The sequence below is a fragment of the Lepisosteus oculatus genome, chromosome 4, assembly GCF_040954835.1.
Source record: "Lepisosteus oculatus isolate fLepOcu1 chromosome 4, fLepOcu1.hap2, whole genome shotgun sequence".
NCBI classification, from domain to species: Eukaryota; Metazoa; Chordata; class Actinopteri; order Semionotiformes; family Lepisosteidae; genus Lepisosteus; species Lepisosteus oculatus.
In genome coordinates, this window is record NC_090699.1 from 45,295,685 (window position 1) to 45,319,809 (window position 24,125).

General features: G+C 44.6%; 1 protein-coding gene and 1 pseudogene across 5 annotated transcripts; both read left to right on the forward strand.

Moving 5' to 3' along the window:
- The first annotated feature begins 463 nt into the window (after positions 1–463).
- LOC102693886 (alpha-centractin) lies at positions 464–23,689 on the forward strand. Of its 5 annotated transcripts, none has more exons than XM_015347893.2 (12): positions 464–666; positions 748–854; positions 1,677–1,741; positions 6,013–6,088; positions 6,935–7,060; positions 7,376–7,500; positions 8,895–9,111; positions 12,077–12,169; positions 13,212–13,386; positions 14,731–14,792; positions 16,035–16,075; positions 17,470–23,689. In XM_015347893.2, the coding sequence occupies exons 2-12, from the start codon at positions 807–809 to the stop codon at positions 17,570–17,572; spliced, it is 1,131 nt and encodes a 376-aa protein (XP_015203379.1). In that variant the 5' UTR covers positions 464–666; positions 748–806; the 3' UTR covers positions 17,573–23,689. The 5 variants fall into 5 exon arrangements, 4 of the variants coding, with proteins under 4 accessions (XP_015203379.1, XP_006630931.1, XP_015203377.2 ...); XR_001478454.2 differs by lacking the exons at positions 464–666; positions 748–854 and adding an exon at positions 891–1,346 and having other exon boundaries at positions 17,470–17,708; positions 18,085–23,689; XM_006630868.3 differs by having other exon boundaries at positions 464–854.
- Positions 23,087–23,227, forward strand: LOC138238472 (U2 spliceosomal RNA; annotated as a pseudogene).
- Positions 23,690–24,125: the final 436 nt, after the last annotated feature.

Genomic DNA, 24,125 nt, shown 5'->3' on the forward strand with positions numbered 1-24,125 from the left:
AGAGGCTCACCTAGCCCGTTTGACGGTTAATGCAGTCACTGCGTTAATGCTTTTTGTTAAAGCAAACTTAATGCAGTTAAACTGCAGTCAGAACTGCAGTTTGTTTTGAACAAGTGCACAATCTTTAAGACACGTTTCATAAACGTTATGTATTTTGTCCCATAACACACGATGCTTCTTTGGAGCAAACCAACATCTCCGTGTTAAAAAGCGGAACACTTTCAGACAGCGTCCTTTCATGTCTAATACAACACTACACAGTTAAGGATTCATAATATAAAACCCTCTGAGGCTCGTTCGGTACCAGCATCTAGTTCAGACTTGTTTTTCTAAATTACTGTTGTACTAACATTGGTATGAGTCATCCCCGCCACAACCTCAGGAAGGATGAGGATAAACGGCTCTTTTTAGAGATTTATTTTTAAAATGAAATCTAGTTTTAGCTTCATACTTAAACAGGATCTTTAAGACAAAAGGTATATTAGACCCAGAATTAAATTAAAAGTTGTGGATGTTTGAACAGGCTTCGGTTTAATTAATGTTTTAATCATTTTAAATTGCACTCTGCTTTAAGCAAGCAACAGAAGGCACCATCAATCCGACTGCTACATCATTCAAACCGCAGATATGCCGCTGAACTTTCCATAGATGCCACAGGGTTGAGAGGTACAGTATCCGCATCACAGCACGGTCAGGATCACTCCCCAGCGCGCACACGCGTTCATTGTCCCCTGTCCCAAAACACAGCGCCGCCCTCTCCACGCCTGCGCCAGACAGACCCGGCGTCTCGCTTCTGCGGCCTCACCATGGAGTCCTACGATGTCATCGCCAACCAGCCGGTTGTCATCGACAACGTGAGTAACTCGGGTCCGGGGTGGTTTACAGCTTGCACATGCAAGGTGCATGGCCCGTGTATTGTCAGCGGACCTTTGCGGGACCCCCTGGCGTCCCCCCATCACACACCCCAGTCGGATCAGCCGCACCCCGGCGAGCTGTCGGGCGCCGGAGATGAGGCGGTACCCGAACCCGAGCCCGATCTAGCGGGCTTTGGAGCCACCCGGAAAGCCCAGGACAGAGCACGGGTCGCAGGCAGACTGTTGTCAATTTTTAATCTCATTTTCCGTGTATGTCTGAAAGAATAGATGAAACGGGATGCTCGGGGGAAGAATCCTTCAATCCCGTTGGACACCTCTCACGCCTATCCATTCGGAAACGGGCGGGTGTTGTCCTCCTGTGGCGAGGTTGATTGGCTGAGGTGTGCAGGGAGCGTCGTCTATGGATATGTTTCCTGTCAGTCCGAGAAAAGCTGGGGTGTTTTTTTTTTCAGGGCCAGGGTATTCTTGGAGGTAAAGGATGCTGCTTGGCGAATGAACGGAATTGACAATATTGCAAATCTTGTCGTAAAGCGTAATATTGTGCAGGCCACAGTCTCCAGATTTTAAAGTGAAAATTACCGCAATATTGGTAGTTATAACACACACTTATTTCATACTGCTTGCAGTTTTTTTTGTTTTATAGCCTGCACAAACCGTCTTTTTGCGGTCTGTGAAACTAATAGCCTGTTTTAAAAGAAAATCCAGCCAACACTTCGCTCATTGAAATATTTCCTCTTTTAAGCAATCAAAGTTTCTCATAGAATCCTTCATAACCACCTTAACTGTGTCTTTTCGTTGCAGGGCTCTGGTGTTATAAAAGCTGGGTTTGCAGGAGATCAGATTCCGAAGTACTGCTTTCCTAATTAGTAAGTAAAGTTTGCCATTACAGTCTTCGACTCTGTTAGACGTGAAACCAGAGGCGGATATTTGACATAATCAGGTTTGGTTTGGTCAGCGAGCGTGACTAGAGTAAAATTCTTTGCTTGTCCGGCTGAAGTGATTTCCACCAGAAGCGTAACGCTGTGTCAAATCTTGCTGTGCGTGTCCCACACACCTCGAGTTCCTTTCTTATGGAAATGACTCCCATCACAGGACAAAGGATCGCTTTTTCTACAATGCTCTCTTTTCCAGCTTATGAATATCAGATTTCTGCTTAAGCACCGGCGTCACTGTCAGACATGGCGATTCCCACAATGCTTTGTTTCCAGACGCTGCAGTGTTTATGTCTGCTCTGTCTTGTGCTTGGTGTTTTGCCCTGCACATGGTGCATGTCCTTTGTGTCATATTCGCGCATTTTAATTTGCCAGAGCTCTGTAATATGCTCATTTGAGTTTTTAGAACTTGAGTTTTTATCAGACTCTCCTTTCTGTCTACCAGGAGAAATAGTGGTCCGACTTTAAAATGAGACACCATCCTCACAGCTTGTTAAATGCCAGCGCGCTCATGTATATGTCTTTCTGGGTATAACACTGTTGAGAAAAAAGCTTGTGAACCCCCAGTTTAATCACAACTGGTCTTTTCTTAAATAATCAAAATACATAGTATTTAACAGTTCAGAGTTTTTTGGGATATAATGGACATTCATAAACATTCATAATATAATTATTCATAAACAATGAATAATTAAGAATAAGTATGTGAGATAATAAGTGAACCCCAAGTTCACTTCACTAAGGGGAGGTTAAATAATAGGATAACAAGGAGACAGTGACTGAGTTTATATAACACTGTTCTATATAATTGATCAGAAATGTTGTGAGTTCAGTCTTTACCATACAGGTTAGTGGAAACATGACATGCCATGATCAAAAGAGATTTCAGAGGACCTCAGACAAAGAGGAGTTAATGCTCATCAGTCTGGAGAAGGTTAGAACATAATTTCTCAATGTTTAAATCTCCACCCTTGGACTGTCAGTTGGATAATCTGCAAATGGAAAATATTCGAGACCCTGGCGACTCTACTCAGGATCAGTCATTCTGCCGGGATCTCCCTGAGAACATTCAGGAATTCACAGAGATCCCCAGAGGAATGTCTAAAGATCTGCACGTCTCTCTCGCTGCTGCCTCAACCTCCAAGAAAACATAAAACAAGAAATGTCTTCACACGAGGATAACCAGGGAGAGACCACTTCTCTCTAAGGAGAACTGCTGCCTTTCTCAAATTCTCTGTAGAGCACCCGGACAATCCACGAAGCTACTGGAAGAGAAACGTTACTGAATCTGAGGGCTCACCTACTTATCCACACAGCGATATTTACTGTCAGATCATTTTGTTAAATAATCTGGTATATCTTATGCCTTTGATTTATACATTTAATCAGGTTATCTTAATCTTTTATTAAGGCTTTCATATAGATCTAATTACAATTTAGGTCCAAAAATACAAGAATACAACCCAACCCAGGGGAGGCACAGTTGATAGCTTCCAGGATCTTGCTTGTGCTGTGGGCTGAAAGAAAGACAGAGTAGGCCCCGATCATACATCAACACTGAAAATTCAGTGTGTTTTCTAATGCATGTCTGTTCGCTTCATTAGCATTACAGTCTTCGACTCTGTAATCCACTGTAATCTTTCTTCACATTGTTGTGTCTTTTCTCTGAACATCATACAGGCTGGGCCCCCAGGGTTTTCAGCTGTAGGGCTACTGGTTCGATACGTACTTGGTGGTTTGCTGGAGCTATAGGAATTGCTGTGCCACTGGTTTAGTGATTCCACAGCGAATTTTAAATGCTCCCTACAAACCGCAAGGCCCTGAAAAAGATTATTAATGATGGATCATTATCCCTTAAAGACGTGGTTTTGTCATTCCTGAAGCAGCTGCTGGCTCAATTAGTGCAGATGAACGTCATCCTGAACCACTGCTTGAAAGTGTTTAGAAATCCAGAAGGACATGGAATCTGTAGGACCAGAGACCCCTGCTCTAATGAAAGGGGACGGTCTGAGTTTTTCTTTCCTCTCTGCAACTGAATCGTTAGTTGACTGATTTTAAATAGACTTTCAGTTCTCTTCTTGACTTTACAAAAGACACATCGGGTGTAGCAGGATCAGAGCTGACCCACAGCTCTCCCTGTCCCACCCCACTGTAATCTTTCTTTAATTGCTCAACTTGATCACGACTGGGATCCCCTTCATTAACAGTTAAGATGAACTTGAACTTGATCTTTATTCCCATATGTACCTGGCACATGTACTGGTACAATGAAATTCTTACTTACAGCAAGTCTCTCGATTGTTAAAAATTAAAAATCGATTGTGTAAGACACAAAGTGCAGACAGTGCATCAAGACAGTATACAAATAAACAGTAGACAACGTACAAGTAAACATGTTAACAGTTTGAATGTAAACAATGCAGACATAAACAATGACTGCAGGCGTGCAATAAATAATATTACAGTGAGGTAGATGGTGTAGGTGTGGTCTGAGGGGCATGGCTAAATGTGTTCGCCAGTCGTACTGCTTGTGGGTAGAAGTTATTGAAGAATCTAGATCGAGTAAGAGTCTGTATGCTCTTGTATCTCTTGCCTGAGGGCAGTGGGGTGAAGAGCTCATGTCCGGGGTGGTGACTGTCCTCTGTCATGCCCAGAATTCTTCCATGGCAGCGGTCCTCATAGAGCTGTTTAATCTCTGTGAGACCATGGCTGATGATCTTCTGGGCCAGGTTCACCATTCTCTGCAGTGTCTTTCTCTCTCTCGAGAAGAGGTGTTACAGTACCACAAGGTGATCCCATTGGTGACGACACTCTTGATGTTGCAGCGGTAGAAGTTCATCAACACAGATACTGGCATCCCCCATTGCTTGAGGCACCTCAGGAAATAGAGGCGCTGCTGAGCCTTCTTCAAGATAATTTCTGTGTTCACAGTCCAGGCTAGATCATTATAAATGTGTATTCCCAAAAACCTAAAGCTGGTGACTGTTTCCACTTCCGTTCCATCAATACTGAGTGGGCTCTGAGTGTGCGGCCTATGTCTCCGAAAGTCCACTATTTCTTTTGTTTTACTCACGTTCAAGTCCAGGTTATTGCTATGACACCACCTCAGCAGCTGTAAGACTTCATCCCTGTAAGTGGACTCGTCATTATCGCTGATCAGGCCTATCATAGTGGTGTCATCCGCAATTTTAATGAGGTGGCTGTTGCTGTGTCTTGCTGTGCAGTCGGGAGTGAATAGGGAGTACAACCTTGGACTCAGACAGCAGCCTTGTTGGGTGCCAGTGCTCAGGATGAGTGGTGTTGATGTTTTATTACCTATCCGCACCACCTGTGGTCTCTTGATTAGGAAGTCCAGCAGCCAGTTGCAGATAGAGCTGCACAGTCCTAGTACCCTGAGCCTTGTCACCAGTTGGCTGGGTATGATGGAATTGAATGCTGAACTGTAGTCCACAAACAGCATTCTCACATATGAGTTCTTAGTGTCCAGGTGTTCCAAGGCTGTATGTAGAGCCAGGGAGACAGTATCATCTACTGATCTGTTCTGGTAGGTGAACTGCAAGGGGTCCAGGGCCTCTGTGATGGAGAAGTTGATGTGTGACAACACCAGTTTCTCCAGGCATTTCTTCACCACAGATGTTAATGCTACTGGGTGGTAATCATTCAGGCATGTCACTTTTGTCTTTTTGGGGAGTGGAACAATGGTGGTTTGTTTGAAGCAGGTGAGGACAATGGACTGTGACAGGGAGGAGTTAAAGATGTCCGTAAACACTGTGGTCAGCTGAGCTGCACATATCCTGAGGACGCGGGGTGGTATCCCATCAGGCCCTGCAGCCTTATGTATTTTCACCCTACTTAGAGTTTTCTGCACGTCCTGCTCTGAGAGTTTCTGAACAAACCCATCCTGTACACTTGGGGTCTTCTCAGCAGTGTTTGTGTTCAGAGCATCAAAGCGGGCATGGAAATGGTTTAGCTCATCAGGCAGGGATGTGTTGTTCGTGTCAATCTCCTGGCTTTAGCCCTTGTAGCTTGTGACAGACTATAATCCCTGCCACAGCCTCCGGGTGTCACGCATTGCATTTTTAAGCTACCAGTTGTGTTACAGTGGAGCCTAGGGGAAGGGCAGTGCTCTGATCAGCCCCGGAGCGAGTTGTGTGGCTCCCAGGACACACGTGTTGTGACATGTTTCTTTGCGATCTGTGTTCCAGTGTGGGGAGGCCGAAGCACGTCCGCGTCATGGCTGGAGCCCTGGAAGGTGACATCTTCATCGGCCCGAAGGCAGAGGTAGGGATCGCGTCGGGCGACTGCTGTCAGGGACTGTCCAGGACACCAATACGTAACAAGTAGCAGTGTGGCACAGTACTCAGGGCTCTGGGCTTGGAACTCGGAGGTTGCAGATCAATTCCAGGAGGAAGACGCTGCTTTGTCCTTCATTGGGTACAAAAGTAAGGGGCCAAACAGAATAAATTAATGAATTAACCCCGGTGTCCTGGCCAAATTTCCCATTGGCCCTTGCCAATCATGGCCTCCTAATAATCCCCAACTATGAATTGGCTTCATTACTCTGCTCTCCTCCCCACTGATAGCTGATGTGTGGTGAGCGTTCTGGCGCACTATGGCTGCCATTACATCATCCAGGTGGATGCTGCACATTGGTGGTGGTGGAGGGGAGTCCCCATTACCTGTAAAGCGCTTTGAGTGGAGTGTCCAGAAAAGTGCTATATAAGTGTAAGCAATTATTAATTATTATTATTATTATAATTAGTAATTAACTAATACTAGAATTGATTAAACATACAGTGATTTGTGTTCCTAGTCTGCTGTTTTTTTTCCTATTAAAAAGTAATTCTGAATTTAGCAGACCTGTTCGGAATGTTTTAAAGACCAGAACGGTGCCAGTACTTTCTGAGTTTTCAGTTCCAAAATGTCACAGCAGTCTTTTTGTAGCGAGGCCTAGCAGATCACTGGATTCCGGTTTGAGAGAGGCCGTCAGTGCCAGACTGTTCCAAGGCCCGGTCTCTGTTCCTCGGAGCCAGGTGTCCTACAGAAGAGCCAGGGTGCACGTTTCTCCCAGCCTGCAGCCACACCTTGAATTCCCACCACTAACCTGGTCACTGCGACCCTCTCCAGGAGCACAGGGGCCTGCTGCGAATCCGCTACCCCATGGAGCACGGGATCGTGAAAGACTGGAACGACATGGAGAGGATCTGGCATTATGTCTACTCCAAGGACCAGCTGCAGACCTTCTCTGAAGAGGTGAAATGCTTCTGGCGTTTCCTGCGCTGCCTTTAGCAGGGGCTGTCGCATCCTAACTAAATCATTGACTTGAGCTTTAGACAGCAGAGCTTGAGACAGATGGGAAAACCAGTTTTATGGGGAGGGAGGAGGGGTCCTGTCGTTGTCTGTGATAGTTTCTCAGGTGCCAGTTAGCAGTCGGCCTACACGTTCCTTACTAGTGAATATCCTGGATGCACATATCGCCATATCCACATGATGGTTAGGGTCTGTAAAGGTGCTCGTGGGTGCTGGAGCTCGAAGATCACTTTTCTTTCTTCTGTCCTTGTCTTCCAGCACCCTGTCCTGCTGACGGAGGCCCCCCTGAATCCTCGGAGAAACCGGGACCGCGCGGCGGAGGTCTTCTTCGAGACCTTCAACGTCCCGGCGCTCTTCATCTCCATGCAGGCAGTGCTCAGTCTGTAGGTGCCCAGCCCGCGGCCGGTGGCCTTTGGTTTAACCACAAACAAGAAAGCAAAACGGCCCGGCTGTCCAGAAGCTGGTACCTGCATGATCGGGCCCGCGCAGAGGGCGGCTCAGAGTCGGGTCCTCCTGCCTTGAACGGCACTAATCACTGAGCTTTGCATGTTGTTGCTCCAGACTGAAAATGTCTGCCCCATGTTAATCATGGCCACCTCTTCCTTTGAACTGTAAAACCTTCAAAGGTGCCCTTCCAGCAAAGAGGTTTGGAGAAAACATGCTTTTTGTGTTCCACTGTAAATGAATTATGGAAAGCTTTTTCTGAGTAGTTTACTCTTGTAAGCCTAGTATTTTTTGTCCTGTAGCAAAACATTTTGAAAGTCAGCGTTTAATCATTTTAATTCTTAAGAGTGCTTTGTTGTATGTATAGATGTTGGTCTTTGGTGCCCATTCAGCAGTTTAGATATTCAGCAGTCTAACTGTATTGGAAGCATAGCTGTCTTACGTTAGATGCTCCAAGTTAAGCATCAGATGTTGGTATATCCATCCATTTTCAAACTGCTTGATTCAATTTAGTATCACGGGGGAGACGGAGCATCTCCTGGCTAAGCAACAGGTTCAAGGCAGGGGACACCCTGGACAGGACACAGAATCAAACACAGACTCGCACACACTCAAACCAGGGCCAGTGTTCCCTCCAGCCAAAATTACCTGCCAGTATGTCTTTGGACTGTGAGAAGAAACCCACGTGAACACAGAGAGAACATACAAACTCCACACGGATAGCACCCCAGGGCCCCAGCACTGCGAGGCAGCAATGCTAACCATTTCTCCACCGTGCCACGGTATATTGATATATTTAGGTCTTAGCTAGGAGTGACATTAGCCATCATTCACTCATGCAAAAATGAGAATAAAAGGCCTAGAACAAAGCAGCATCACTGTAAATGACTTTACCTGTCGGGTTGGTCTTGTCAATGCATGCAGAACCAGCGAGAGACACACCTGTACTCAGCCCAGCCCATGTCTGGAGCTTTTTATCGCCCTTCCATGCAGGAGTCATGTGGAACCAGTGTGCGCTTCCAGACAAAAATACATGCACCTAACAATAATAAAATCAAAGAGCAAATATGAATTATTTTCTAATAATAAAATGTTAATAAGAGGTATCCAGGGATTAAACATTTTTGAATATTATGGATTTTTTTTTTAAATGACAGTCTTGGCAAATGAAAATAAGCAGCCTGCTCACAGTGGTAATTTGCACAGAGCAGAGGGGTGAACCCGCAGCTCTGTCTGTTACAGTGTTCCTGCGTGTCAGGCGCTTGCTCTAGGGTTGCTTGTTCTAACACGTCCCGGACGTGAGCCAATGACGTTCGGACCCCTGTGATTGCAGGTACGCCACAGGGCGGACCACCGGGGTGGTGCTGGACGCGGGGGATGGCGTGACCCACGCAGTGCCCATCTACGAGGGCTTCGCCATGCCCCACTCCATCATGAGAATCGACGTCGCCGGCCGGGATGTCTCCAGATACTTGCGCCTCTACCTGCGCAAGGAGGGCTACGACTTCCACACCTCCTCCGAGTTTGAGATCGTCAAGTCCATCAAGGAGGTAGGTGCCGGACAGGCTCACAGGGAGGGCTCCTTTAGCGGGATTGAGTGTGCTGTAGTAGTGGCTCTCTTCTTAAGATCGATCTCTGCTTCTGTCAATGGTGATCGTTCATTCCCCTAGTTTAAAACAAATCCCTGCAGTATTAAGAAGAGCAAACTTAAGCAATAGGCAGCACAACCAAAAAAAAACAGCAGAATCAGGTAGCCTTTGATTAATCTGTCAGGGCTGTGCATCGTTCTGCAGGCTGTAATCTTAGGGGTGGAGCAGTGGCTCTGTGGCTAAGGATCTGTGCCTGTGGCTGGAAGGTTGCCAGTTCAAATCCTGCGGCCGGCAGAGGAATCCTACTCCATTGGGGCCCCTGAGCAAGGCCCTTAACCCCAGCTGCTCCGTATAAATGGCCGACCCTGCGCTCTGACCCCAAACTTCTTTCCCTGTCTGTGTGTCTGTGTCTCATGGAGAGCAAGCTGGGTTATGCGAAAAGACAAATTCCTAATGCAAGAAATTGTATAGGGCTAATAAAGTGATCTTATCTTATAAACTGGCGCTGGAACAAAAAGGATCACTCGCCACCTGTATCTTCATTTTGTACTTAATATGGGTACAAATAGGGGGATTAAGCAGTTACAGAATACTGAAAATACAGATGGGGATAATCAGTAATCAAAACAAATAATCAGAACCCTCAGATTGTAAAAGATATGCCAAGATTATACTGGAGTAGGTGCTATAATTAGAGACTAGGGTTCTTAATTCTCTGGCACAGCTCTGATGAAGGTGTAACAGATCAGAGGCAAACAGACATGAACAATGACAATGATACATACTTGGCAACACAGCATACAAGTTATGCTATTTTCAAATAAGGAATGTGAGGCCATCTTCTTGACCATCTTGACAAATGTACTGGCTGCTTACTTTGTATTCATAAATCCTAACAAGCCAGCAAGAGAAAGAAACCTGCATCCTAAATAAAACAGAATAGAACCCACCCTAAATCTCTCTTCCTACATTCCTTCCACATGCTGCAAACTGAATGGGACCCTATCTCCTTATTCACTTACCAGGAGGGAGTGTTTTAACCTGGGGAACGTTTATGGTGGAAATCAGAGTTTAGATGGCAGGTGTTCTTAAATGAGGTTCAAATACTTAATTCGAATCTGGTCTCTAAAGGTTGATCAGAACAAGGTCCTCTTGCTTGGCACGTGCTTTGTACTCTCTCTGTCTCTCTTCCTTGTGTCGTTCCACATCACATCCCTGCTTCTGCCTGCCTCTCTTTTCTCCTGGGTTTCGCTAATAAAAACTCTTAATGGTTTACCACGATTTTAAAGAAGGTAAACCAGATGTTTCCTTTTCGTCAGTGTGTCTCAGACCCCCTCTAAGGCTCAGCAAACACCTTGTCTTCCTAATCCGTGTTTTAAACAGAGAACTGCAGAAATCGACTCCCAGGACCATTGTTTTCTAGATCCTGACACACTTCAGTAGCTGTAACGCTGTCCAAGCTTCCATTTCTTGGTCCAGTTCATTTCTGTGGCTGCTGTCGGGTTTCTCTCTCTCAACAAGCAGAACACACAGTTAGTTAAAAAACTCTATATGATCTCAATGTGAAGAGAGAAACCAGATGATGAAAAGGCCAAAGTGCAGCATCACACTAGAATGTGCTTCCTCTTTTCCGAACTTGAAGAGTTTAACCTCGCGTATCGTACTTTGCCCCCCGTTTACTGTCAGCATGGTCTTGAAAGTTAGACAGCAGTTTATTCAGGGATGGAAAAGGTGGAGCAGGTCTCCTAAAACACTTCGAACATGTTCCCATCCTCGTCATAGCATGGGTATGTGGCAGAATTGTAGTCCAGGCACAAATGCTGCAGTGAACAAAAGAAATGTGTGCCTGTGGTGGGAAAAAACTTAAATAAATCAAAGCTACAGTGTACTTTTCAGTTGTCGTACAGAATCAAATACCATTGATCTTTACCGTATACAGTGCCTATAGAAAGTCTACACACCCTTTCCAAAGTAACACAATCAGTGGCCTAACAGCCTGAACTCAAGACACTTTAAATCAGAATTCATTTGGACCTTTATTTACACATTGCAGCACAACCTCCAAGTGAAAACCCCTTTAGAATATTTGAGCTTTTCTCGATTACAGATGGAAAGTTAGAAAAATGGGTTGGAGTGTACACGCCCCTGAGTTAGTACTTGGTGGAGGTGCCGTTTGCTTGAATTATAGCCATATTTCTGTTTGGACAGGTCTGTACCAACACAGCACACCTTGAGTTCCCAGTGTTTGCCCATTCCTCCTTAAAGTACTGTTAATGTGAGCTGCTCACTCTTACTTAGTGAAGAAGCATTCTCTGAAGTTCATTTGCTTATACTTCTATATTAAGCCAGCAGCCTTATCGCCCTGCAACTCACTATTAGCAACCACTGAAGCTCAGTGGGTGTAAGCCTGGTCAGAACACGGATGGGAAAAACTAAGGCTGCTGCTGGAAGAGGTGTTAGTGGGGCCAGTAGGGGGTGCTTTCCCCACAGTTTGTGTGGGTTTGTAGCCCGTTAAGATCACAGATCATGCCTTTTCTTCGACCTTGATGACAGTAGTCATGATAACACACAGTGATCTTTGAAAATGAGAGCATGCCTGTTCCCTCTCAAGCACTGGATGTCTCTTTAACAAACGTATGAAGTAAACTGTGCAACAGGTTGACCATTTGAAAGGGTTGTATTTGATCTTAAATTGGGCGTATTTTTCTTTGTAGTTCTTACTCTTCTGTTTAACCTGCCCTCGTCCAGTTCGGACTTTTCAGTGCCGTTTTATACGCTGGCTTGTGTGAGCAGGGCAGGGATTACCTGGGAGAGGGAGCTGCACACTTGTCTTGCAGGATAAAGGTGGATTGATGGGAGTTGTGGCTGTGACTTGAGCCATCAGTGAGCCATCAGTCATGTACCTCGTTATCCGTCTTTCCTCCAGCGGGCCTGCTTCCTCTCCATCAACCCCCAGAAGGACGAGACCCTGGACACCGAGAAAGCACAGTACACGCTCCCCGACGGCAGCACCATTGAGGTATCGTGGGTGTCGTCTTGGTCAGACGTCCAGCTGGCTGGACAGGTGTGCCCGTGGATTTGGCTGGAGGTCGACAAGGTCGTAGGTCGGGTGGTGCATGAGGCATTAGGCCGCTGTGAAAACCATTGGGCCTGTTGTTGTTGAGCCCAGCCCAGCAGACACACAGCTATAAGGTTCGAAAACAGCAGTGCTCTTTATTTTCACAGCTCAGGAAAAATCAAACACACCACAACCAAAATAAGACAGAAGCCTAATAACCTCCTGACTAAACTTTTTCTTGGAGTCCCCAACGTACTTACCGGCCTCAAAAGAAACAGGTCAGGTTCTCTCCACAGTTCTCCACACTGTTGTCTCACTCCAAGGCTCTTCACAAAGAAGCACTTGAGATCTGACAAAGGACAAACATGGGTGTTGGAAGAAACCGATAGTGCAGACCAAGAATAAGCGGTTTTAAAGGGTAAAAGGCTTTGTATCCTTAAAATCCAAAAAGAATCCAAGAATTAATTATGGAAAAAAAATCTAAAGGAGTACATTAATTATTTTAAGTAAATCCTAAGCACATTGGGCGGCATAGTGGTGCAGTGCATTGCTGCCTCACAGCACCCGGGCCCTGGGTTCAATTTTAGGCCCAGGGTGCTATCTGTGTGGAGTTTGCATGTTCTCCATGTGTTCATGTGGGCGTCCTCTGGGTGCTCTGGTTCCCTCCCAAAGTCCAAAAACATACTGGGAGGTTAATTGGCTTCTGGGAAGATTGTTCTGGGGGTGAGTGTGCCTGCATCTTCCCAGCGATGGACGGGCATCCTGCCCTGAGTATATCCTGCCTTGTGCCCTTTATACCGTATGTGTAATTGATTATTAGAAAATTAGTAAAATGGACAAACTAAATTAGTATTTGGTACATGAACCATTTGCTTTAACCAAAGCTTATCATCTTAGTTCCCTGCTCCTGTGCAGTTTACCCATGAGCAGCCGTGGGATGATTTAGCTCTACAGGTCTGGTGAAATAACAGTGGCACTTTGAGTGGCTCTGATGTACTTCCAGATTGGGCCGGCTAGATTCCGTGCCCCCGAGCTGCTCTTCCGGCCGGACCTGGTGGGTGAGGAGTGTGAAGGGATTCACGAGGTGCTGGTCTTTGCCATTCAGAAGTCTGACTTGGACCTGCGGAGGACCCTCTTCTCCAACATTGTCCTCTCAGGGGGCTCCACGCTTTTCAGAGGTGAGCCGGACACATTTAACCCACTGCCGATCTGAAGAACCCCCACACTCACACACCCACACACTACACACACACCCGGACTGTAACATTGACTCACAACAGCTCGGCTACAGACCCTGTTGCACAAAGAGGGCTGCTCACAGACACACACTGGCACTGCAGACACAGACAGCCTGCTCACAGACACACACTGGCACCACAGAGACAGAGCAGCCTCAGATGTGTACTGGCAGTGGAGATACCACAGACTTATACCAGACATATTGGACTGGTATGCATTTTTGGAGTATGCTTGAATCACAATAGGAGAATTGACTGATCAGAGATGGGCACTTGTGTACAGTGTTTCTAGGTGTCTGTAGATATGGCGGTATAGGTATAGGGTTTGCCCATAGTTTCTTCTTCTTTTGTGGAAATGGAGATACCTCACAGGTGAGTAAGCCGTGGCTGGACGAGTGATCCAGCCCTCTCCTTCATCCGTGTGAGCCTCAGTCTTGACTTACGATGCTCATCCAGGTGTATGTTGACACTTGGACACTCCTGACTGTGATCCATGCCTGGCCCAGGCTTGATCCAGTAATGTCTGAACGTATCTGCCTGCACTGATAGAGTCACTCCAAAAGAGAGACACCCAGAACCCCAGCAGCTGTCCGATTGAACAGCCAGACTTCTGGTGTATTGGCACTTTAATTGGTAAATGAAAACTGCTGTGTGTTTGGCTGGAATTTGCCAAAAAATACCTTAAATGCTGTGTGTGCAGTACCAGTGAGAATACTCATGGTCCTGCTGCGGATATAGTTATAGTGCCTGGATAGTATTCATCATCACATTTCTACTATAATAACCTAATCAATGGAAACATTAAAATAGAGAGAAAATACTGAGATTCTTAATGCTTTTAATGTTTTTCATGTAGCAGCATTGAAACGACTGTAAAATGTATAAAAAATTGATTTAACGGTATAATTTAAAACATTTACAACAAGATTCACTTTTCTGTAACTGTATTGCAGGCACACAATGACATCTAGTTTGAAAATGTTATTTTGTTATGTAAAAAGGTGACGCATATACATTCAGATTCAATGAATGTTGTTTTGAACTAGGCAGTAGATTTGTGGGATCAATTGGTTGAATTTATAAAGACTAACAAGTGGAAAGTGTTTGGTCACATGATTTGTTGTTCTTCGGGATAACTCTGTGTCTTAAAAGGCTTTGTTATAGATCAACATGATCTACTGTATATGACCCTGCATGATAGCAGAGTATGTTTTATTCTTATTCAGCCCCAAAGCACTGCACTTCCAGTAGGATCTGACACAGAACATGACTCTGTTCTTACAGGATTTGGAGACAGACTTCTGAGTGAAGTGAAGAAGCTAGCGCCGAAAGACGTCAAAATCAAAGTAAGTTGACAGAGGCTGTCTGGAAAGGGGAGCTAGCCCATGGAGTGTGTATGTATGCACCCGCTCTGTGTTCAAGGTTGACATTCCAGAATGACTACAAATGTTTGGCAGCCATTTGGGAATATCATACTCATTTGGTTGTGTTTTAGTTACATAACCAATCCTGGGCACATTGGAAGAAGGCCCCTCCATCTCAGTGTAGAGTAGCCAAATCAAACTTCACCTGCTTGTCATTGGGAGGAAACCAAAATCAGAACTCAGAACATGCAAACTCCACATAGGTGGACTTCCCAGAGCCAGAATTGAAGCCAGTATATAGCCACGCAATGACAGTACAGAGAGGCCACCAGAGACTCTTCGCTACTTCCTCAGTCCTGTGGTGCTACTATTGCTGAGTCTCTCCTGAAACAGGATTGTCAGCTGGGCAGGTAACGCAAGATACAAGGCTCATTGTGCCCAAGGATCTTTCAAATCCAAACAACTACATTTCATTTAGTCCAAAACTATCTGTGAGGAAAAGACGACCTAAGCTTTAGTTCTAAAAAGAGTATGCTTCTCTAAGACTTGGCTTTGCTTTTATGAATTCACAGAAATCCGTCTTGCAGAAAGAGGTTTGACTTGGTGCCAGCTGCCCTTTACTGATATGCAGAACCCATTTGCTTAGCTCCCCCTTTCCCATTGTTTCTGTGAGCTCTTAAGCTTGGCATACTGCGCCCTTCTTTGCTTTATTTTTGTAATCCATCCATCTATCCATTTTTTAACCACTTTTTCCAATTCAGGGTCACAGGAAAGCTGAAGCTTATCTTGGCAATCAACTGCTACAAGGCAGGGTACTACCTGGGCAGGACACCAGTCTTTAAAAGAGCAGACGAACACACAGACAACCACACACTCATACCCAGTACAGTTTTCCCAGATGTCAATTAATGTACTGTTATGTCTTTGGACTGTGGGAGAACACCAGATCACCCCGAGGAAACCCACATGAACACAGGGAAGAACATACAAACTCCATGCAGATAGCACCCCAGAAATTCAACTCGGGGCTTCAGCACTGCAAGGCAGCAATGCTAACCCCTGCTCCACCATGCTGCGTATTATGGAAATCAAGAAAAACAAATACCCATTGACATAAGAAATCTCTTGGTAATACATATCTTATTCATATATATTGTACATCACCCAATCTCTCTGTCATATCCATTCATGTATCTGATTGTCTTCCCTGCTGTCATTTTCCAGATCTCTGCTCCCCAGGAGAGGTTATATTCCACATGGATTGGGTGAGTTCACTCTCTGCACTCATACTGTAGCTGGAGAGGAATACCTGTATCCCCACTCCTAATCATCACAGTTATGTCTATTAGACCCAGTGGAGCAGAAACTAGATGTAATTTAGAAATTGTTTAAACACTTAAGATGAAGGAGATCTTTAAGGAGCCCATATTGTGCAAGCACAGACTGGAATTTAGCTAGGATATCAGGGATAACACTAATACTCTTCTAAATGCTATGGGGTTAATAATGAATACCTAGTCTGGATGCCTCATTTGAAGGAAGAACAATGTGGACCTGCCCAGCTAAGTTGTCTGAGTGATGACTTCAGGCTTTGAGGTGGAAAAGCTGCTGATCGCCTCATTTCACCATTTTTCAACTGCCTTAGTCTTCGCAGAATTACAGCTTCCACTGTTATTTATCAGTGTAGTAAAGATTTTTCTGTGGATGTAGTTTACACCTAAAATTCTTTTCAAATACTGATTATAAGCACGCACAATTCTTCCATCCACCCATTTTCTAATTGCTCCATGCGATTCAGGGTTGCAGGGGAACCGGAGCCTATCAAGTAAGCTATGGGCATGAGGTGGGGTATGGGTCTCCAGTCCATTGCAGGGCACACAGAAACAAACACACACTCACGCCAGGGAGAATTTTCCCAGAACCTAATTAACCTCCCAGCATATGTTTAGACTTTGAGAGGAACCTGGAGAACTCAGAGGAAACCTACGAGTCCATGTGGAGAACATACAAACTCCACACAGATAGCACCCCAGGACTGGAATTGAAGAAAGGGCCTGCAAAGTTATAGTGCAAATCGCTGCACTTAAATATTACAGTGAATTAATCAAATCCTTGGTTACTGACAAGCCAATTCTACCTCTGCTGTGGAAATATTTTATAATGGAATGCATAGAATGCAGTGCATCCAGAGACTAGGTAGTCTATGGTTTAATATTAAGTGCTGATTACCAGGAAGTTCTCGGTTCAAGGCTTGTCTCTGCCACCAAGTCGTGTGTAACAATACTGAACCTCCCTGTTCCCTGTGCTTCGGAACAGAAGTACCATTGACGTGTCCTGATCTAAGTGTCTCTGCAGAAAGAATTTGCACATCTGACCTCTGGTCTGAGAAGTTGTTCAATGAAATGAATTTTGTACTAATAAGTAATCCTTTTACATTGTTCATGTTAGCCATTGACAAAGAGATTTCTGCCTATAAATGTACAAATTCGTACGTGTTTAAGAGTAGAGTCTGACATGGCTGCTGTGTGTTCCAGGAATCTGGAATGTCTGCTTCTTTTCCGTAGGACATGAAGTCGACAGCCTTTCTCTTCCATGCTTGTCATGCGTCCGCTGGCTCCTGGACCATGACGTGTTCTAATATGTCCTTCTTTCCCTGCAGTGGCTCCATCCTGGCCTCCCTGGACACCTTTAAGAAAATGTGGGTGTCTAAGAAGGAATATGAGGAGGACGGCGCCCGAGCTATCCACAGGAAGACCTTCTAACTGGGCGCTTTCAGGCCCTGTGAACTGCTTTCACTCCTGGGGGGGCGCTTGTCTGAGGGCTGGTGTGTAGCTGTGACTGCAGGACTGGATGTGAAGAGCGACGTGGAGAAAGAGAGAGAGAGAGATCTGGGGGCTGGTGAGCCGTGGTAACAGATTCCTATCAGTCTGTCTGAGGAAAAGATAAGATAAGATCCCTTTATTAGCCACATACAATTTCTTGTATTAGGAATGTGTCTTTTCTCATACCCCAACTTGCTCTCCATGAGACACACAGACAGGGAGAGAGAAGCCTGGGGTCAGAGCGCAGGGTCAGCCATTTATATGGGGCCCCTGGAGTTGGGGTTAAGGGCCTTGCTCAGGGGCCCAACGGAGTAGGATTCCTCTGCCGGCCGCTTGGTTTACGAACCAGCAACTTTCAGATCCTTAGCCACAGAGCCATCTGGAGTCCTATATCTTCATATCTGGAGTCCTCCTGCCCTGACCCCTCAACGCCCTCTGTTTGTTTTTTAAAGCACCTCCACCCAGCAGCGTGGTGCACATTTAGGGTGCACTCTGGGTTTCAGCTTGGCCATTAAGCGTCCTTCAAGATCTCTGGATCAGCGCTGTGCAGGGGGCTCCTCCGCTTCACCACGCTGAGCTGCTCCGGCTGCTGCCGAGTCTGGGGTTTTAGAGGAAGCTCTGCTGCCGACATGGTGGGGGTTTTGAAAGCTGTTGATAAGCTAGTTGGTCTGTGCAAGTGTGTCTCTATTTATGCCTTAAAGGAATAGTTCAATATTTCAGGACGAGTTGGTGTCCCTGAATAGAACATAGAGTGCCCAAGGTTATGTAGTTTGTTCTCCTGTTTGAGAATTTTAGACATGAACGTAGGGTCACGTGGTTTGTAGTATGAGCAGATGATGATGGTAGAGGAAGTTCTAGCAGTGGAATTGGGGGGGGGAGTGCTTTAATTTTGATGTGGATGTATTTGGCCTTACCACTAGTTTCACGAGCACAATCTCTCCGAATGACTACAACAGCCTCGTGTTAGCCAAAACTGTCCCCCATTGCTTGCCCATATGATGTACCTGCTGTTCTGCAGAGTGTTTGAGGTAGGCTGTCAACACCCTGCACAACGTGTTAATGTTATAAGAAGCATGGATCCCAAATCCCCAGAATGATTATGACATGCATTGCTTTTGACATATCAGGGTTTGACATATCAAGTCGCGCTGTGATGTCACTGTGCTGTGCCGGATGTAGGTCATTTACTACAGTAGGGCCTTCACTTTTGCGAAGGTTCAGAGTAGATAACTGGCAAATTTGCATATAACCTAGTCCACCTGTATACCATCTCATAATGCACTACAGTATATAGTATGTATGGTTCAAAGACATAAATAACCCTCACTTATATGATAATTAAAGAAGTTCAAGTAGGTAGCTGCGTCAGCATGTGTAGGCTGCAAAGGAACAAGTGAAGGTTTATTCCAGGCTGCAAAGACAAGAAAAGAGGCTGTGGATCTACTTCGTCTGACACCTGAAGAAGGCTCCTCAGCCAAAACGTTGTCTCTTTTCATTTCTTTTCAGCATGGAATACACCTTTACCTGTCCCTTTGATAATTAAAGTACTAATGCCTTGGCTTCATGCTAATTAAAATAACATTGATCAGCTAAAACAAACATCAGAAATCACAAACTTATATTAATCAGTTAAAATATACAACATGAATCCCTCCTCTGCATCCAGAAACGGGCAATAAAACTGTCAGTGAGCCTGTAGAGTCGTCTCCAGATTGTCATTCCCCACACCATCGCCACAGAACCAGGAGTGTCTGTTACAATACAGAAACAAGACCACGCTGAGGTGCGGACGCTGGTCAGTGGGTACTGGGGCAGGGGGCAGGGACAGTCTTGGTTACCAACAAGATTCATCTCACCAACTAGACTAGTCTGTTGCGCTGCTGATCTGAAAGTTGCTCTGAGCCACCTTCAGCTCGGTTTCATCCTGCTCTGCCGTTCTATCCAAGGGCGTGTCGGCCAGACTGAAGCGCGAATTTGCAACTGTGCAGTTGTCGAGACCCTGCTGGGCCAGTCTGTCCCATTGCGTTTTCCCAGAGCTTCTCGGCATGTTTAGCAATGAGAGTTTGTTAGTTACTTTACAGTGAACCATTGCACACAGGTACTATGCTGATAACCTGCAAGTCAGTTTTAGTTTCATGCTACAAAAGGGTACTTTTAATAGAAATTAGCCCAATTTTCCTAGCCAGATACATTTGTTACTTTCCTAGCCAGATGTATTTGTTTTAGTTGCCAAAATGTTGCATTTGTTAGTTGATGTATAAGCACAGGTGCCTGCCCTGACATTAGTGCTCATTACAGTCAGCTTCTCACATGTCCTTGGCTCACCGTTATTTGTTATTTGGAATTATTTCTCTTTTCGGAGAATCTGTAGAGCGGTCGACTTGTATGAGATGTAATTAAATTGTCTGCAGTCTAGGGCATCTGTCCAACATGTCCTGTGTAACAGCTTGTCAGTGCGGGCTTTGTCCTGTAGTGTAGATTGTGAGGGAGCAGACCCAGGTACAGTATTCGCTGCTGGTGCCCAGGTGTGTTATTGACACAAGTGGTAGTTGGTGATCTTTACAATATTTACGCAATTCAGAACAAAATAAATGCCTGCTCCCTTCTGGAGTCCTTTATAACAGCCTTAGTTCAGACTAGACTATAAATGGATCTCCAAAGTGACAGATCAGTTGCAGATCAGTTTATATTTTATAGAAGACATCATTTACTAGACCTATAATTTGTGTTCTTTTCCCAACACTTTCTTTTCAGGTACAAAATAGTCCAGGGATGTTTTTTGTCACGCCCTTTTATAACCCTGTGGACAAAGGTTTACTAATGATAGAAGACAGGTCACAAACGAGAGGAGCAATTTGGTTCATTCAGGACTGTCTGATGTAGTTAAAAACAACAAAAAACGCTTTGAAAAAGTATTTGAGAATGATCCTGGAGGTACTGAAAGTGCACAGGAGTTAACAACCTCAGATGCCACTGATCTTCATTTTGTCCAAAACAATCAAATAAAACACTAGTTAAACACACAACAGTGTGAAGCATCATTTGAACCCCTTTAGGTCTGTATTTGTTGGGCTTTGCTCATAGAAACAGCCCATCGCTGTAGATATTATTTGCTTTTGTGAAATCATTTTACATGCAACACATTCAAATTTAGCACAGTTCTGCATTCCTTTATAATTATCCTTGGAGATTATTCCCTTAGAATATGGAGGTTCAGCCCAGCTTTCTTCTTCCATGATGGAACAGCAAAATAACATGTAAAATTTCCCAAAAAGTAGCAGATATTTACCAATACAGCATGTTCCTTATTTCCTATTCACAATCTGAAAAGTCATCAAATAAGGAAGACATAATTTTCTTATATAAAATTGATTTCCATTTGAGAAGTTGTGGTTTAGATGCATATGTGAGGTCAATAAAAGTGCAGCAATCTGATGTTGTAAATAAACACAAGAATAAAAAAGTGGTGCTCAGGCCTTTTTGATAAAGGTGCAAAATGTAACCAGTATAAGACAACAGATCACATTCTTGATTACTGGTCTCCACCAATCTTTCTGTTGAATCTGCATTGTTTTGTAAGTGCTTTCAGACCGGGGAAGATTTGGCACACACTCTACAGTAATTTAATGTGAAGATCCTACCCCCAGCACTGATAACGCTTTGCTAGCATGGAACAACCCACAGCAGCTGTAAGTGTGGGCAGACACAGACAGAAGACTCCATGGCGACATTGACTGATCTGGATATCAGATGACTTCTGTAGTAGGAAAATTCACACTCAGAGAACAGTACTGCTGGAAGCAAACACTCCATTTTTTCAACCTACTTTTGTCTTATATTCACAGGCAGGGAAGCACTGTTTGAATCTTTTTCAGTTGCACTGCACTTCGTCATATTTTGTTATGCATGTTGGATTTGTCCTGAATCCCTCTCAGTTGGGAATCTCCTCTTTTTAAAGGGATTCCTGCCTTTAATGTACTACTGACGTTAGTCCAGCACGATGTATTCGATCGTGCAGCACAGTGCAGAAGGACCATGACGTCATGCTCCTAGAGCCGTCAGCATGTTCTTTCTGGCTGGTGTCCGTATTCCACATGAGGTTAGACCAGGGACAAAGGGACTGTTTGTCCTGAACGCTCAGAAGAGGCACGCATGAACGGTTGCATGGCTGAAATGTAATCCGCACATATGACTTTGCTTTCTGGGGCCAGGCTGACTGGTTTGGGTTTGAAGTATAAAGGTGATGTGTCTTGGATGGGTCTTTGTTTAGAAGGTGAGGCAGAAAGAGTAGTCAAAATGACTTTGCTGTGAACCACCCCTTCTCATCATTCTGGGGAATTGTTTTTCTCAAGGTTTGGATTTACTGTTTTGTTTATTTCATGTTTTTGCAGTTGTGATTGTTTTTCATACCTCAGTTAAACCTTATGAAAACTCACAACCGCACACAGGAGAAGGAGGATGTGTAGCAAACTCCTCCTACCCACCCAATTTAAGCCAATAGCTTTGTAGCATGTCACAGGCGGCACCACCCCGTTTTCATCACTGATTAGAGGGAGGTGCTTCCCTCCCCAACAGCAGCGCAGGTCACAGGCGTCGCTGTGAGCCAGGAGAGCCCTGGCTGACTAATCCCTCTTTAAATTTGGCAATACTCAGCTATTTGCGCCCCTGTTCAGGTACATAGTGACGTAATCCAGACTCTAACCTGTGACATCTGCATCATAGAGCTCAACCTGCAGTCAGGCAGACTCCTTTACCTTTGAGGGGAATCCTTGTGTTGAGGGTTTAAGAGTACCTTTGCAAGCTGGTTCGTTTCAGCTGGTAAGGATGTGGAGGTCTTTAAGGCACAGGGCTGTTGGTAATTTTCAGCTTGAAAACCTTGTATATTTGGAGTCAGAATGAGCCAGAACCTACCAGATCACAAGTTTAATGGATTTGTCTGAAGTGGGTCACAGGGACGGACAGAAAAAACACCTTAATCCCTCATTGGACTATATTTATTTCTTAAATTGTTAAATGCTGTACAAGGTTCAGATTGCAAATTCTCTACATTTTTGGTCTTTGACTGTAAGTATCCAGGGAGCTCTAGTGTCAGTTTAAGAAGTGCAGTTGCCACCATCCTGCTGTTATGTAGTTTTTGATCTTTTAAATGCTTGCCGAGGTCTCCAGTGACATTGATTTGTTTTGTTAATTTTTACAGTAGTTGAGCAAAAATCATTCCAACTATCTAGATGGCACTGCCTGGGGGGGTCACATCATTTATAGGAATGTGCTTACTAGAGATGTAGCACTTTCCTCTCCGGTATAAGAACAGAGGTGTCAAAAGTCTCTTTGACCACAAACAGCCACCCTAAGGCCGTGATATTCATTCCTAGTCCTGGAGGGGGTGTTCTGCCTTCTGGTTTCCATTCTTTCCCGGACTCTTAATGATTTGTTTTGGTCCATATTGCACTGTTTCCCGCTTCTCGGCCTTTTGGCTAAGATCAAGTGTAGTATTGCACTGTTTCCAGATCTTTTAATAATAATATACAGCAACTGTCTCTTTAACACTCTTTACTCACTGATATTAAATTACCCATAAAAGATAGTGGACTGTAATCCTACTGGACTACAGGGAACATCACTGGCCTTAGGAGTTTATACCATAATGCTACACAAAGGATGTCCGTTCTAAATTTAAATCAGCTGGCTGTATAAGAAGGTATATTCCCTGTGCATTTACTTTCAGCAGGTGTTGCTGTTGCATACAATAATAGTGGTTTTGAACCTGTTGGTCTGGAGCCTTTTAATGAAAGCTACAGCATAGACTTGCATTAATAGAATTCGTATTAGCAAGAGAGAACTAAACAGATTTCATACTTTCACTTTTCCTTTGAGTGACAGCAGGCAATTGTGTCCTTGTTTGTTCCTTTTGTGCTTCGAGCTTCAGTAATGGGCTGCCCTGGTGTAGCTGTTAATTCTTTAAGCTTTGGTATCACACTGTACACAAGTTACAATCGCAGACCTGTAGTGTCACTGTACTTGGAAAAAAAACCTTAATAAAAGCCTTCATGTACAAAATGTTGTCATTTTTCCAGTATGTTTCAGCCTTCCGCATTTTTAGTTTTAATTCTGACAGCAGAATGTGAGGGAGCGGGGAGTACACAGAGTCTCCTGTGTACATGCAGTACTCACCCTGCTGTCCACTTTACCTTACAGCCTTCAGTTCACAAGCAGGATAGCAAACACAGAAACACTTGTTTTGATTGCCATACTAAAGGCTGAAGTCGTTTAGAAGCAAAACATGCATTCACTAGGATGATGCAAAAGGAACAGCGATCCAGAAGATTTTAAGAATACAATTGACTCAAACTGTTTTGGTGACAATCTCATCGTGGTTATTTTTTTGGCCCACTAGCTTCTCAGCGCTGTGAAGGTGCCAGGTTGCTCTGCTTACTTCAAGGCCAAACCCTGTTCTCCCCTGCTGTAGTTGACCTTCAATGTCTCCTGAAGTTGT

Coding starts and splice junctions, on each gene's coding strand:
- LOC102693886 (XM_015347891.2), top strand. CDS start 1,143: ATGAAACGGGATGCTCGGGGGAAGAATCCTTCAATCCCGTTGGACACC. Junction 7,501..8,894: donor ATGCAGGCAGTGCTCAGTCT/GTAGGTGCCCAG, acceptor CTGTGATTGCAG/GTACGCCACAGGGCGGACCA. Junction 12,170..13,211: donor CCGACGGCAGCACCATTGAG/GTATCGTGGGTG, acceptor ATGTACTTCCAG/ATTGGGCCGGCTAGATTCCG.